General features: G+C 44.0%; 1 protein-coding gene across 1 annotated transcript in view; it reads left to right on the top strand.

Annotated features, from left to right (window-relative positions):
- The window catches only part of CAGE1 (cancer antigen 1), a 1,568,844-nt gene that overhangs the window by 388,473 nt on the left and 1,165,202 nt on the right, over nucleotides 1–15,169 (top strand). The window contains exon 6 of the mRNA XM_078688067.1: nucleotides 11,670–12,626. Coding sequence (XP_078544193.1) covers nucleotides 11,670–12,626 — 957 coding nt within the window. The remainder of the gene's footprint in view (nucleotides 1–11,669; nucleotides 12,627–15,169) is intronic.

Below are 15,169 nucleotides of genomic sequence, written 5' to 3'. Positions count from 1 at the left end.
CACTCCCGGAAGCTGCAGCGAGGCGCTATGAATTATAGATCACTCACTATCCCTGAGCGCAGCTGGGGCTTCAGGGGGCGGGAAGTGGTCGGGACGGAAGAGGGCAGCCTTTCTGCGAAGTACACAGCTTTAGGGAGCAGTGATCGCCGGCCTTTGTGTTGGCAGTGTTGTGGTGCACTGCACACAATGGCGGACATACACAGACCCAAACTGCGCCTTTTCTCGCTGTGGCGTGAGAAACAGGGATTTATGCGAACTGATTATTACTCGACAGATTAAGTGTAAAATATAACGGAGTAGGGCTTCTGCACACGTGTGTGCGTGTAAGAGAGGGAGAATGAATAAAACAGAGAGAGGGAATGAGGTTGAGGAGAGAGAGGTATGGAGAATGAGAGAAATGAAGGTGAGAGAAGAAATAGGTAGAGAAGGGAGACGGGAGACATAGAAGGACGAGAGACGACAATGAGTCAGAAAGGAGACGCTGTAAACTAGAAAGAAAACAAGAAGAGTAAGGGGGATATGGAGATGGAAAGAAAGACGACGATGAGAGACAAGCACTCACCTGAGGACGACTTCTTCCGGTGGCGGTCGGGCTGAAATGGCTTCAGCAAAGCGCCGACATTTTCCGATTCGGAGGCGTGGTTTTTGTTCTCTCCTCTTCCCATTGGCTAGAAGGTAAAATTCCAGCCAATATGAAGAGGAGAGAACGAAAACAAAAAGAAGAGAAAAAACACGCCCCCGAATCTGGAAAAGACGGGGCTTGAACCGAGTGACGCCCCTCTCCTCCAATAGCTGGCCTCCGTTTAGGAAGCCAGCCAATGGAGAAGAAGGGCGGGTTCAAGCCCCCTACTAAGAAACATTCAATCTCGGAGGTCCGCCCACACTGCTACGCAGTGCGACGCAGTCCTCGACCTAAAAACGAGGCCTGTGCTTGTCAGTAGGGAGGGAACCAGAGTCTCTTGTTTTAACATAGTCATTATTTGCTGTAAGGAGATCTATTTCCATCAAGCTGTACATTTCATCTTTAAACTCATTGTTTTCATCACATTTCTCAGTGGCACATCATAAGGTACTTTCATCTCTATCATCTTCTTCAAGTTTAGTCAGTGGATAAGAATATACGAAGCCTTTACTGCTGCTGCTCAGATGAAGAATAGCACACATGTAAATTTGTATAAGGCTATAGAGGATCAATAAAATAATTAGGCTAACAATGATTACTATTGCAGTATATTTCAACATAAACTACATGAATTCATACATAGAATTCCACAGTTGCCAACCATCCCACAGTTCTTAATGCCTTGACTAGGAAAGTATAGATCTCTTCTCTGAGGTAAGTTGTTACCTAAATAGGGCCAAGATTTTCGTCCTGTTTTATTCAATCTCTGTTTGCAATCAGTACTAAAGATTTGCGATTACTACAGCTATTCAGTAGTGAAGGGACACATCACTCAATAACAAGGATGGAATTCACTGTTCTGGCAATTGTACATCATCTGCTGTTGAATAGTGATCACTTTCACGTTAGAGAGATTAATGTGTTGGCCCATTTTATTCATTCTTCTGTGATGTCATGCCTTTGGTAGACATCTGCCCAGTGATTCAGAATATTTGTCAGCCGCATCAAGGCTAGGAGCAAAAGAACTACTTCTTAGACTGAAAGGCTCCTGAAGAACATAAATATGCTTCTCGATCTCCTTTACCAATCAATCAATCAATCAATCAATCAAAAAATCTTTATTCAGTTTAAAATTAGTCTGTAAAAGAATAAAAACAACAGCAGACTAAAAACGCAGTACATTAGTTTCAAAACCTTGTCACAATATAGCAAAATAGCATCTCATTATAATCAGTTTTGAGGTAAAGTTCCTTGCCAATCCAAACTGCATTAAGTATGTAGTGTGCAAAACAACTAGAGGATGCCAGCCACCCAGCAGACAATATAAGGATATGAGTTTAGCTTCCTGAAATTCCAAGTAGTTGACTGAACTCTGAGCAAAAGCTGAGAGAATGTTAGTCCTTATTTCAGAATAGCATCCTAAAACTTGACTGGCCTGTCTAATTTACAGGAGAAGATAGAATGTATTAGTGGTCTGGATTTAACTATCTTACATCTAAAGGGAATGCGGAAGGATTTGAGGATTGTGATTTTCCATTATTAATGTACTCACTATTCCAGCAATTAAATCTTTGTGCGGTCATGCACAAGGGGTCTGGTGATTGTGCAAGATATAGGAGATTCTTATGATTTTTAAAAGGTATGAATTCCAGGTTATGCCTACATATCTTAATACGGATAGAATCTTCCGAGACGAGTAATGCAGTACATGTGCACTAAAAATGGGATGGGAAAACTAAAAAAAGAGCAATGTGTTACACATACTTCGGCATAGTAACTTTCCCAAATCTCAAATCTTATCTTAGCACAAAAAGCAATAATTCAGGGTAGAGGTTTAAATAGTTTTTAAAATTCATTGTGAATAAAGCATGTTGAACATTTGCTCCAGGTCGGTGATATGAGAGTGCTCTCCATCCTCTTGTATGGGGTAGAACGTGTGCACTTCTTGAGATTGTCCTCCATAAACAGAGCAGAGGGAAAATCTTAAAGTTATTAAGCCCCTGTTTAAACAAGTCTATTAATGTAAAGATCTCCATCTTGAACTTATTATTGCAGGCTTTGTTTTTATAAAGTGCTCTTGATTGGGGTGTGGAAATCGTCCAGGCTAATGAAAACACCTTACCCCAGAACTTTAAATCCTCATGTTACTGTTAAAATAATTTGTTTTAGAACTTACAGATTAAAGAAAGCCACAAGTAAAACAGCTGGGCCAACTCAGTTTTAAAGAAGATAGACTGTTTTGTCTTAGAACTGGGAGTTTGAATGTGGTCTCTAATGTGGCAGTAATAAGCACAATGCAAAAATACTTACTCATACTTCAAGCGCATCTAATTCTTAGATTTTTTCTAAATCTAATTATTTGGGGGCTTCAATTGCTCTATAGACCTGATCAGTTCATATGTACCCCTTGTGAAAAAATGGATACAGGTTGTTAAATATGTTTTTGTCTGTCCTATGAAGCTAACCCTCAGACACACATGCTTCTGACCGACATTTCTATGCATTAAGGTAAGATCACAATATGATGCTCAGTCTTTCAACCAACAGTTTATGATGGCTGCTAGTGTTTTTGTTCTTTTTCAAGTCCTTTATATATTTATTGCTTGTTTGTCTAAATTATTTTTTGTCTTATAATCTGTCTTATAATCATGCATTTTTTCAATCCCGTTCTATGATCAATATCAAATCTCAATTAAACTGAAATTGAAAATATGTCTTTGCTCTTGTCTATTTTTAACAGTGTATGACGGCTGCAAGCGTTTTATGTTTAAGTAATCTATATTTGTATTACTTGTTTATTCTAACTGATTTTGGTAACGGTATTTTAATCATATAATATTTCAATCTTGTTCCATGATCAATATCAAATTTCAAACAAACAAACTAGAAAATATTATTTGCTCTTGTCTATTTGCATGGAGTTTATTAAATTAACTTGTCCTACGAGTTCAAAATGCTGTACGTTTTTTATCAGAAATGTGACTTTTTATGTGATCATGAATAGGTCATTATATAGATAAATTCTGTACTAATGGGGGCTGTTTATTATGGTTTTTGTTATGTAAACTGTAAATTTTCCAGTGTAAAATTGGAACGTGGTAAATCAATCAGTAAACATAATGACTAACTTTATTAAGGCAGTAATCAAGAACAATGCACTTCAAAAATTACTTATTTTGAGTACATGCTGGATCTTTATCACGTCTTGAGATATCTGTCAAAATAGGTACTTTTTGAGAGTAGAACTGATATTGTTTTGCTTTTGTCTGCACTCAAGGTTAATTAATTTTCAATCTGAGTTTTAAAACAAAAATATCTTTATTGCCTTTTTGTTACACATAGTTGACAGAAACTCAACTAACCAATAAGCACCCTTCGCATCAGAGGAAGGAAGTCAGGTAAAGCTCAAATACAATTTTCCATATCACCTTCTAATATAGTAGGCAGGGTTTGTGGCCCCTATTACATAGGTCCCTTGTCTCAGGAAAGCTATCAGACCCTGCTTCGATGACATAAAGTGCCAATACCAAGCAGAATAGTATCTCCTCTCCACCAAGAGGATAACCATTACCAAAAAAGAATAATAAAGGAAAATTCAACTGTGTAACTCAACCTCCACCCATACTGCGGGTGTATATCATTGTAAATAATCCCAGTCAACCCTACAATCTGTTTCGCCCGTGGGCCTCGTATGGTACTCATGTAGTAAATGGAGTACCCCAACGCTAGTGACCCCAGTGGGGCCTCTCAGGGTCCGGTTGGTACCTATGCTCACCTGTTCTCCGTGAATACCCTGGTGATCTGTTGTGATCCAAGACAGATAATGCCGCCACCTTCTCCACCTAGATAAGGTCAGTGACAGTGCCCTTAAAGTGGGTGTTCATCTGTGCGTGCCTCTAACTTCTCTAGGCAGGTGTCCCAGCTACCCAATGGGTCCACCCCTTCTTCTCTCATACTCAATCATCTGTGGACCACTAGCTCAGCCAGCGCCCATTTACACATATTTGTTAGCCATCGTTTCAGTGGAGGTACTTTAGCAGATTTGGAATCGCAGCAACCCCTTTGTTATTTTGGTGATGTGTCCCACATCGAGTAAGCATCTGATAGGGACTAGTGCGAATAAGCAGCTTGTGACCTCTGAAACAGTCCGCGTGACCTGTATCCAAAAGGGGCACAGGGAACATCCTACAAATCCGCTGTGCGGTGAGGTAGACATGATGCATATATTGAAATTGAATAAGGCAACACCGCACATTGCGTGTGACTTGTCTAACTGCTTGTAGACATTGGTCCCATTGCTTGGCTGGGATGTCTATTCAAAGTGCCAGTGTCTACCAATCTCTTAGTTCTGTAGTTGTTCCACTGGGCCGCTGTTGCAGCGCAGAGTATAGGCAGGTGATGGCCTTGGTGGAGTTACACCCCCAGAACTGCCTCCAACTGTACCCCTAAAGGAAGTAATACCCGGTCAGACCGCAACGTTCTCCTCATTACGTGCCTGAGGGCCGAAGACAGTAGGAATTGGTCTGGTCCCAGTTCATAATCAAGTGACAGGGCTTCAAAGGTGTGGAATCCCTTCTCAGTTACCACGTCTGTCCAGGACTCAATCACCACTTCCTCCCAGTCACTCGTGGGGGATGTTCTCCTCAGTCCTGCACATTTAGGAGATGTCCAGATCGGTAAACTGGGAGCATATGGCATGGAGCGCGAGCCCCCGCAGGCGTATCATCTCCAGACATGGAGGCTGATCGTAATAGCACACGGTCTGAGTTTCTGGAGGGGGCAGTGTCGAAGAGCCTATTCAAAAGAGATCATCCCACTAGCACATCTAGAATCCCCGCAAACTCAAATAATGGTGCACCTACTATCCACTGCATCGGCCACTGTAGTTGGGCTGCAGCTGCTGCTGCTTAGTAGACTTCATAGTTGGGAGGGTTAAGACCTTCCTCCTCCAAGGGGGCAAATAGTTTACTGAGTGCCACCTGCCGCCGGTCTGTATTCCATATCAAACTTGTGAGGACTACTCACAGGCCCTTAAAGAATGCCTTCCATATAATCAGTGGGATGGCCTCAAAGAAGTACAGTAACCTGGGTTGTACTAACATTTTTATGATGGCAATTTGGCCCATTACTGACAGTGGTAACCCCTTCCAAAAGAGAAGCGAGTGGCAGACAGAGGACACCGCTTTCCCCAAGTTTCCTTCCATGAGGGCATGTGCCTCATAATATATTTGCACCCCCAAATACTTAAAGGAATCAAACTGACACATCAACTCTCTGTGCAGTAGGGCCATTCTATGGTCATTGGGTATTGGAGACAAAGGGAATAGGCAGGATTTTCCCCAGTTAATATGAAGTCCCGACATCCGCCCAAAATCATCTAACACTGCCATGGCCCCTGGTAAAAACATGTGGTCTGTATTTAAGTAAAGCAATGCGTCATCAGCATATAGAGATGTAATCTGGGCATCCTAGTGTCATGAGGCCCCAATGTGTTGCACGGTCTTGCATCATTCATGCTAAGGGCTCCATCACTAGGACGAACAAAAATGGAGACAGGGGACAGCCCTGTCTAGTGCCCAAGCAACCAGTCCAGCGTATAGCAGCACCACCCACCTAAGGAAGGGCTGTTCGAACCCCATACGTATCAGGACCTCCATAAGGTAAAACTATCCCAAGGTGTTGAACATTTTTTCTATCTCGAGGGAGGCTGTGCAACCCACCATTCCCATACGTCTTGCTCAATCCATAGTGTGAAACAACCGCCGCAAGGTAATAAACATGTTGCACCCATGTATAAACCCATTTTGATACAAATGCACCGGAGAGGAAACCACCACAGTCAGGTGACCGTTGAAGACTTTGCCAAGAACCTTGTAGTTGAGGTTTAAGAGGGACAGACAGTGAGGCAACTTCACGTTTAAAGGATCACACCTTGGTTTAGGAAGGAAAATTATTCCTGCTTCCCTCACGGAAGTCGGTAAGGTCCCAGTGGTCACCGCTGCCCCGTATACTTTCAGTAGCCAAGGGGCTAACTGGGTGCAATAGTTTGCATAGAATTCAAATGGGAACACGTCAGTAGCTAGCAGGGTCCTTAGTTAGCAGGGTTGCATGTTTACTACAAACATTCTCTCTCCACCCGCCCGATATGATCTTCTGCTTCAAGCACTTCTGCATTGAAGCCCCTACGCACACCATACACTGTTATCAGGCACAACCCCTGCAGGACCGGGAAACAACCTTTACAAGGCAACTTTTACAACGCACTACCATTACAACACTTTTACAACGCAACATCCATTGCATCTCATGCCATTACAACGCAACCATTACAACACATGACACTACAACGCATACCACTACTGCGCATGTCATTACAACGCATACCATTACAACGCATAGTACCCTTACACTACCCAACCTTACCCTACTGTTGCACCCCCTGGAGTTAGAATAGTAATTTTTACCCCTACACTATCCAACACTTACCCTACTGTTGCACCCCCCTGGAGTTAGAATAGTAATTTTTACCCCTACACTATCCAATACTTAACCATACATGCGATGTAATGTTATGCGTTGTAAAGGTAGTAAGCATTGTAATGGAATCCGTTATAAAGGAAGTTTTTTAAAAATCGTTGTAATGGCATGCGTTGTAATGGAATGCGTTGTAATGGATGTTGCGTTGTAAAAAATGTGTTGTAAAGGTATGCGTTGTAAAAGTATGGATTGTAATGTCATACATCCTGCAGGACCACCTTGAAGACATACCATTCAGTCATCGAGGCCAAGGTTGTCCGTTTTTTACCTTGGAAGTAATGGTCTATGACTTCAACGATTTGGGAACTAAATCCTGCGTCCTCTAAAGCAGCCGTGGGCAAGGACCAGATAGGAATCTTCTGTGTGGTCCTGCCCTATCCGATCAAGATCAACAGGGATTATGATCTGAGATGGTGAGTCCCAGATACTCTGCGCACAAGCATTGCGTGACTAGCACTGGGGGGCCAAAGATCATGTCCAGTATCTCCTACAGCACATGCACCGCAGAGTAGTGGGAGAACTCCCAGATGAATGTGTGCAAAAGTCACCAGAGTCCCCTTCCTGCATGTCACAGGCCCAGGTGTCCAGGTGTTGCGAGACAGTGTAGGACTGTGCCACTGATGGGGGGTGTGGATCTATCTGCCATCAGGTCTAGTACCCCATTGAAACCCCCACAACAAGCACAGGATATTTTTTTTCTCCGAGTTTAATATAGCGCAAACTTGACCCAAAGGTATCGGGTATCAGAGCACTTTACTTGAGCACCAGTTTAGTTACAGACAGACACACTAATTTTTGTTAGGCACGGGTAGATAAAGTGATTTGTCCTGAATCACAGGATGTTGAGAGTTGTTGCAGAGACTCGAACGCGGTTCCCCAGATTTGAGGTTGACCACCCTAGCCGTTAGGCCACATCCTCACCCCAAGGGTTTTCTGGGTCTGCCACCAAAGCAGGCGTCAAAGTCATAAAGAAGGCCGCCTGTCCCGACGTTGAGGTGCAGACCACCACCATGCTCAAAGGCAACACATCCAGTACCCCTTCCATTACTGTATAGTAGCCCTCCGGGTCTGCTTTCTTGTGAATCAATGTAAATGCGACTCCCAGCGCCACCCTTATCAGCACTCCTCTCAAATAGCTGGAGTATGTTGTGCCATACAACCCACCCCGCTAGCGCCTACCTTGTCTGATGAATTCCAGTGCAGTAAGGTGCGTCTCCTGGAGACATGTAAAGTGTACCTGGCGCCTCCTCAAGTAAGCATAGATCCAGTGTCACATGACATGTGAACCCATGCCTCTCACATTTCATGTGAGTAGCCTATATTCCTCCAATACCATGAGTGAATAAACTTGTATCCTCGAGCTCCTCCCTGTGTAGAGATGAAGGTGGTGATATCAGCTCTTGCAGTCCCACACGTGGGTAACCAAACATATACAAACCCCCAAACTCTCTTCCCCAGACCGTCGTGCAAGAGTGTATCATCCAGCCACTAACTTACAGAGTGTCTAAGTCGGGTAAAAAAAAATCCTGTGGTTGGTGTGGGGTAATACGTGGCAACCATAGGGTGTGCCATTAGAGACCATTGTGTCCCCTGACGCCCTGCACAGATTGAGACCCATCCCTCCACAATACATTTAAGGCATTATGGTGTAATCAAAAACAGTCATAACATCAGCAACCTCATTATTTCCACCCCCCAACCAGGTAAAAGGATATATGAACAACAAAGTCTTCAAAGGAGATCAGCCATCATTGGCGTAACCTCAGGACCCCCCCCCCCCAGTGTCTCCAGGATCTCGTTTGGCAGGAAACAATTTATTGAGAGCATCTCCGAAGCGATCGATGCGCCATTGCCAATGCCAGAGCCAGGAGAACCCACTCGCGTTAAGGCAGCCATCTAATGAGCCCTCTCCTCTGCAGCCTGTTCTCGTGATGGGCATGAGCGTATCTTGCTGGTCGACCAGCATCTGTTCCTTGCAGTCATCCAACACTCCTTGGCGGTCCAAAGGGGGGTGTTCCAGCCAGTCCCATGTTTATTGAGCTGTTTGGAAAACGAGCACCCTGTCTCCCTCCATTACTTTAAGTTTAGCTGAGGAAATCAGTGCATACTTTGTTTCACCGTGTAGTAGGATGCCCTTCGTTTCTGCACATCCACTGTATAATCCGGGACGTTTGTGACCGCTTGATTCTCAACGTGACAAGGACCTTTGGTGTGGACAATCTGTAGGATATTGTCCATGTCCCTATAGTTGAGCGGAAATGCCACTACAGGGTGCCATGAGACCCCGGGAGATGGGGGAGGGTTGGGACCTGATGCGCCCGTTCCACTGAGAAGGAGGTTGAGGTTCTGCCCCTGAGGACTGTCTGTGTTTACCACTGTTCCACGTTTAGGCCCATACTTAGCCCTTCAATATTGTCAGGCAGGCCCACTACTCGAATGTTGTTCCGGTGTGACCGTCCTTCCATGTCCTCCGTCTTACGTTTCAGAAGGTCTACTTCCAGCTCCAGGGCCACCAGCACAGCAGCAAGACGTCTGCGAACTTGGTGTTAGTGTCCTTTAACACAAGGTCAGTGTTGAAAGGTGTCACTGCTGGGGTAGCCCCTGGTTCAGATGGGGAAGGATTCTGCTGTGCGTCCCACAATTTCAGACCTTTAGGATGTACCATCATGACATTGACAGGTGCAGCTGAGGAGCAGGAAGGGAAACTCACAAGATCAGCTAATGCAGCCTGTTGCTGGGAACCCCCAGTAACTCGTCTGCACCATGCAGCGGCGTAATGATGTAGGGAAAGCAAGGCCTCTGACGTGACAATTGATAGGTCTGCGACTGCCCCTGAACTCGGTATGTGGGCCTCTCCGTGGGGAGCTGATGGGCTGCACACTATCAGAATGTACATGCTCGTAGCCCAAGGGCGGCAACAGTTTGAAGGTAGGGTTTGAGTGGCACGTGACTGTCTCGACAAAGGCTCCTTAGGGATCAAAAGGCTGCTACTCCAGTGTGAGCTCCCCCAGCAACAATGGGTGTCCACGGGTAGAGAGCAGCAATTAGTCTTGAGTTACTCCAGGGAGCACCCTCAGTTGGGATCACCCCTGTTTTGGTCGCTCACTCCCAAGTAGGGATACAACAGGAACATCCACATGGAAGGGTGGAGGAGAAAGTGTGTCTCACAGCTATAGCATACAGCCACCTCCTAATAGAACAGTAATGCGAGTCACTTCTCCAATCAACAGTTTGCTGCCACTCCCTTACAGGAGCATCGCTGCAGGAAGCTGTTCAGTCTTCCGGCAGGGTGCCACTCAGTACGTTCCTTCTGTACACATCTGTACCAAGGCAGGGGGTAGCAAAGGGTGAGTCCCATTAGTAATTGTGATCCACACAGAGGCAGCAGGGAGTTTGCGGCCCCAGAGTTCAGACTCTGTCACTAAAAGATAAGGCAAGGAAGGCCCCTCCAGTAACAATTAGTCTCGGGCGTTCACCCTTATGGAGCAACCTTCTCAAATTCGTTAAAGGGGGAGCCCATAGCAAGATGTTTCCACCACTAGTGGGGGACAAGGCAATGAAAACAGTATTTGTCTCAGGGCTTGTGATGATCATAGCAAGGAGGGAGAGAGGGAGGGCCTGGGCAATGTAGTGGCCGGATGGACACGTTCTAGTATTGTGCCTGTGTGTAACCCACACTATTTACCCACCCATCACAGGCGTCACTAGTCAGGTGACCCCGCAAATAAAAGGGGTCGGGTGCATGTGCCCTGGGTCAGTAACGAATACTATAGCCATGTGTCTGTGTGCCGTACTGATGTAGCATGTGGGCCCTGGAACCACTACACCACAGGCACCACTCCATTCTACAGCCTCCTGATGCAGTAATGGGTCCCAAGCGCAGCCCTCTATCGTCACGATATGCTCAGGCACACGCTCTGTGGGCACCGGCTCAGCAGGATGCTGCGTGTCTTGCCGCTCACGGTGAGTAGATTCCAAGTCACTCGCCGGGAACAAGGTGGTATGCTCCCCCGTCCTCTAGGCCTGAAGTACAGACAGTTCAGCTCTGCCCTGCCGTTGTTGATGCTACAGCGAGCCCGCTCCAATTCACTGTTTTGGGCTCTGAATACCCTGGAGCAGCTACAACGGCGGGGGTAACTATTTTTGTTGGGTACCAGTTCCCCGTGAAGGTCAGGAATAAAATATTGCAGCGTCAGGACAGAGCTCGATTCTATGCGATTGCTCCCTCCGCCATCTTGGCCCTGCCCCCCACCCCACCCTCCCTTTCAATCTGAGATAAGAACATTTCCACCTTTTCTTAATCAAGTAATTGCTGAAAATGGAGCGAATGAGCTGTCTTTATTATTTCAGACTCAGCTGTAAAAGTATTTAATAATATCAAGTAACAACCTGGCTTGAAGCAAACGTTCTGCTGAGATCTTTTCAAATAGGTAGATGTAACAAAATTATTTTGAGTCCTTAAATTTAAGACTATAAACTGCCTGCCTTTTTTTTCTTTGTTTCAAAATAGATTGAAGTGAACTACTCTGAAGCACATGGAAACTTCCCAGCTCCCGAGCAGCAAAATATAGTTGTCATATCCCACCAGAAAATGCATTCAGAAGACAGAGGTAATAAAGGAATTGTGCCAGCACGTTCAAACAGCGTCTTAAGTATTCAGGTAGCTAACCTTCAGGAAGACATAGAAAAACTAAAAGAAGCAAACCACTGTCTAAGTGCATATGAAACAATTCTTAATATGTACCAAACAAAAAATGCACAGCTTGCCAATGAAAAACTACAACTGAAGCAAACAACTATTGAGTTGAACGAGACCATTAAGATGTTAGAACAGGACAAGAAAAGGCAGCAAACTCAAATTATGGATCTGCAATACAATAATATATCACTGATGACCAGAATTGAGTCTGAGGCAACAGGCGATGCTCTGAAAAGAGAACTCGATGAACTGAGGAAAGATTACAGTCTTTTGCAGGAGAAGCAAAAGGCAGAGGAGGATGAGAGGATTAAAATAATGAATCAGTGCTTAGAAATGGACTATACCATCAGTAAGAAGGAAGAGGAAATTGAAGAACTGCAACATATTAATACAAAGCTGGAAAATGAGATGAAAAGCTCTATGATGGAGATACAGCGACTCAGGGAAAAGGAAGAAAGTGAGGAAAAGCAGTTGCAAGTCTTGCAAGAGGAACTGCGGCAAGAGACTGACATCAGGGTAGCCGAAAAGGAACAGTTTGAGTCCAAGTATGCTTGGCTTTTGTCCGAAGTGAAGATGTTTAAGGCAAACTTTGAAAATGAGCATGCAGAGACAGAGAACCTGAAGCAGCATATGAATGTAGTAATGAAGGAGAACCTCTTATTGCACCAACAGGCCACGGTAATGAAAGACCTCAATACCCGAATGCTGGCTGAGAATGGCAGCTGGAAACAGCAGTTTCATAAAGTCATGCAAACGCATGGGGAAAAGGTAAGGATTTTAACACTAAAGCACCAAACTTCGACCTTGCATACATTTTTGCACATTCACATTTAATATGTATGGTTCACTGTTAATATTTGGACCTGGTTATCCATCAGTACATATACTAATCAAGACAGCTGGAAGAAAACTTGACTAGTGAAAGTATTTCCCGCTGGATAATAATAGAGTATGGAAGAATCTAAAAACTGTCCAAAAATATATTTAGTAAATTATCAGTACTTATAGGTGAGTATTTATTAGGCTACATTTTTAGCAATTTGCCAAAACAAGACAGCTGGAAGAAATTGTGACTAGGGAAAGCATCTTTCCTCCGGCTAATGATGTGGTATTGAAGAAAACTACAAAATATCGAACAAATGTGTATATTCACTGTTAATACCTTGATGTGGCTATTCATAAATGTAACTTATAAACTGCTAATCAAGACAGCTGGATGAAACGTGACTTATAAAAGGGATGTATGTCACTACAACGCGGGCTATTACCACTCGTGCCATTACAACACTGTTTTTACATCGCAAGTTGTTACAACGACTTGCGCTGTAAGGGCCGGATAGTGGAATAGTTAAATTTTCTATTCCAACTCCAGCCCACGTTGACAGTAGGGAAGGTGTTGGAATAGAAAATTAAACTATTCCTTTGCCAACAGCGCCCTCCAGCTCAAGTCGTTGAAACGACTTGCGTTGTAAAAGCAGCGTAGTAATGGCAGCGCGCGGTAATACCCGCGTTGTAAAGGCTGTTCCCCTTAAAAAAGTATCTTTCCTTTAAACATTAATAGGGTAGGAAAGAGAACTATAAAGTTGCTATACAATATCTATAATTCACTATCATTATTTATATATGTGTATTTATCAGTATCATTTATAAATTATTAACTAATTAAGAGGGATGGAGGAAAAAACGTGGCTAGTTAAAGTATCTTTCCTCCGGATAATAATAATGGGGTATGGAAGAGGACCATAGGGAACTCATAACATATGTAGAATTCACTGTCAATACTTATAGGTGAGTATTTACTTAGATAATTTCTAAACTATTTCAATTCAAGACAGCTGGAACAATACGTGGCTAGTGAAATTGTTTCTCCTCTAGATAATAATAGGGCTCAGAACGTACAATACCAACTTTTTGCTATTCACCAGCCTTCGCAGTTGTGTGCCTGGAAAGCTTTGCCAGGTGCAGATTTCCAGGTCGATTCCTGGGAAGGTAAGGTGCTGTGAAGTGGACTACTATTGCTGCTGTTCTGAGTTATCCATAGCAAAGAACTCCTCTTAGGGGAATAGGATCCTATGTGCAATTGTACATTATTATGTTTTTTCTCCTATTGGAAAATATTTTTCTCTGTGGAGAAAGTCTTTCCCCTCTCTTTTGCCGACTTTCCCAAGGGGCAAAAGAGGCCAGGCTGCAGCAGTAGTTATGGCTACAGAGCAGAAAAAAACTGGCAGAGCGGGGCTAGACTGGAGAAAAAACATCACAGTCTATTTGGCAGTGCAGTGTGCAGTGCTTGACTTGGTTGTCAGATCTTCTGCCTGTTTTCCAGTGATCTCCCACTATTCTTGTTTTCTGCTCTGTTCCCCTCACTTGTAGTTCAGTCAGGCCTCTTTTTTCGTTGACAGCCATTTGCTGACCATGGGCCCAGCTAACAGCAACATCAGCCTATCATTCATTTTCCAGTGTTCTGCTGCTATGTCCGTGCACTGCTCTTTGTCATTCTCCTAGCCATACCCTCTCACAACGTGGTCTCTTGGCTTTGGTCACAGTCCCCTAACACCGATAATGAGATTTGTATTTTAGCTAGCATTTTCCTACCTCGCTTAAATTGTTTCAAAACTGATACTAAATGCGGTGTGAAGCACTATAGAGAGTATGCTTATTAACCAACATTTAAAAAAGATACAATATAGTACCACATTTTATATATGACTGAAAATGGAGAAATGTTCTGTTACAGAAACTGGTATTAGTGGGTAGAAAGAAGTATATGGACTATTGCTATTCGTTAGTGTAGTGTCTTCCCCAGTCCTGAAGCATGCAGATAAATTACACCTCCCGGAAGCTGTAGTTAAACACTTCTTTATTCCTCAGCATACACTCATGCACTGCACATTAGCCCATACTCAACATTAACCACACCCTAACACCTCCTTGCATATGATGTAGTTCCTATTCAGAAACCGCCCCAGAACCACGAGGGTCCCAGTGCGCATAACATGAATATGCTACATCTGCCCCTTCGTTAAATAAAAAGCAGTGGGCATTACGAAAATCACATTTCTTCAATTAATCAGCAAGGTGATCGCACTTGTTAGCTGGACCGGGTGATCCGAGATGATCGAGGTCCATCCTGATCGAACAATGACGGCATAAGCTCAGGAGCTGGAGCCGGACTTCCTGGCAGGGCTGCCTCACATATAGTTTCAGGACTTAGCAAGTGTCACAGTACATGTTTGAAATGTGCTGTGTTCTGAGTGAAAGATTGTCTGGGACGATGTGCTGTTATCATATGTCCCTTACACTCCACAACCTGC

The sequence above is a fragment of the Lissotriton helveticus genome, chromosome 4_1, assembly GCF_964261635.1.
Source record: "Lissotriton helveticus chromosome 4_1, aLisHel1.1, whole genome shotgun sequence".
NCBI lineage: Eukaryota > Metazoa > Chordata > Amphibia > Caudata > Salamandridae > Lissotriton > Lissotriton helveticus.
This window is presented reverse-complemented; position numbering and strand designations above follow the sequence as displayed.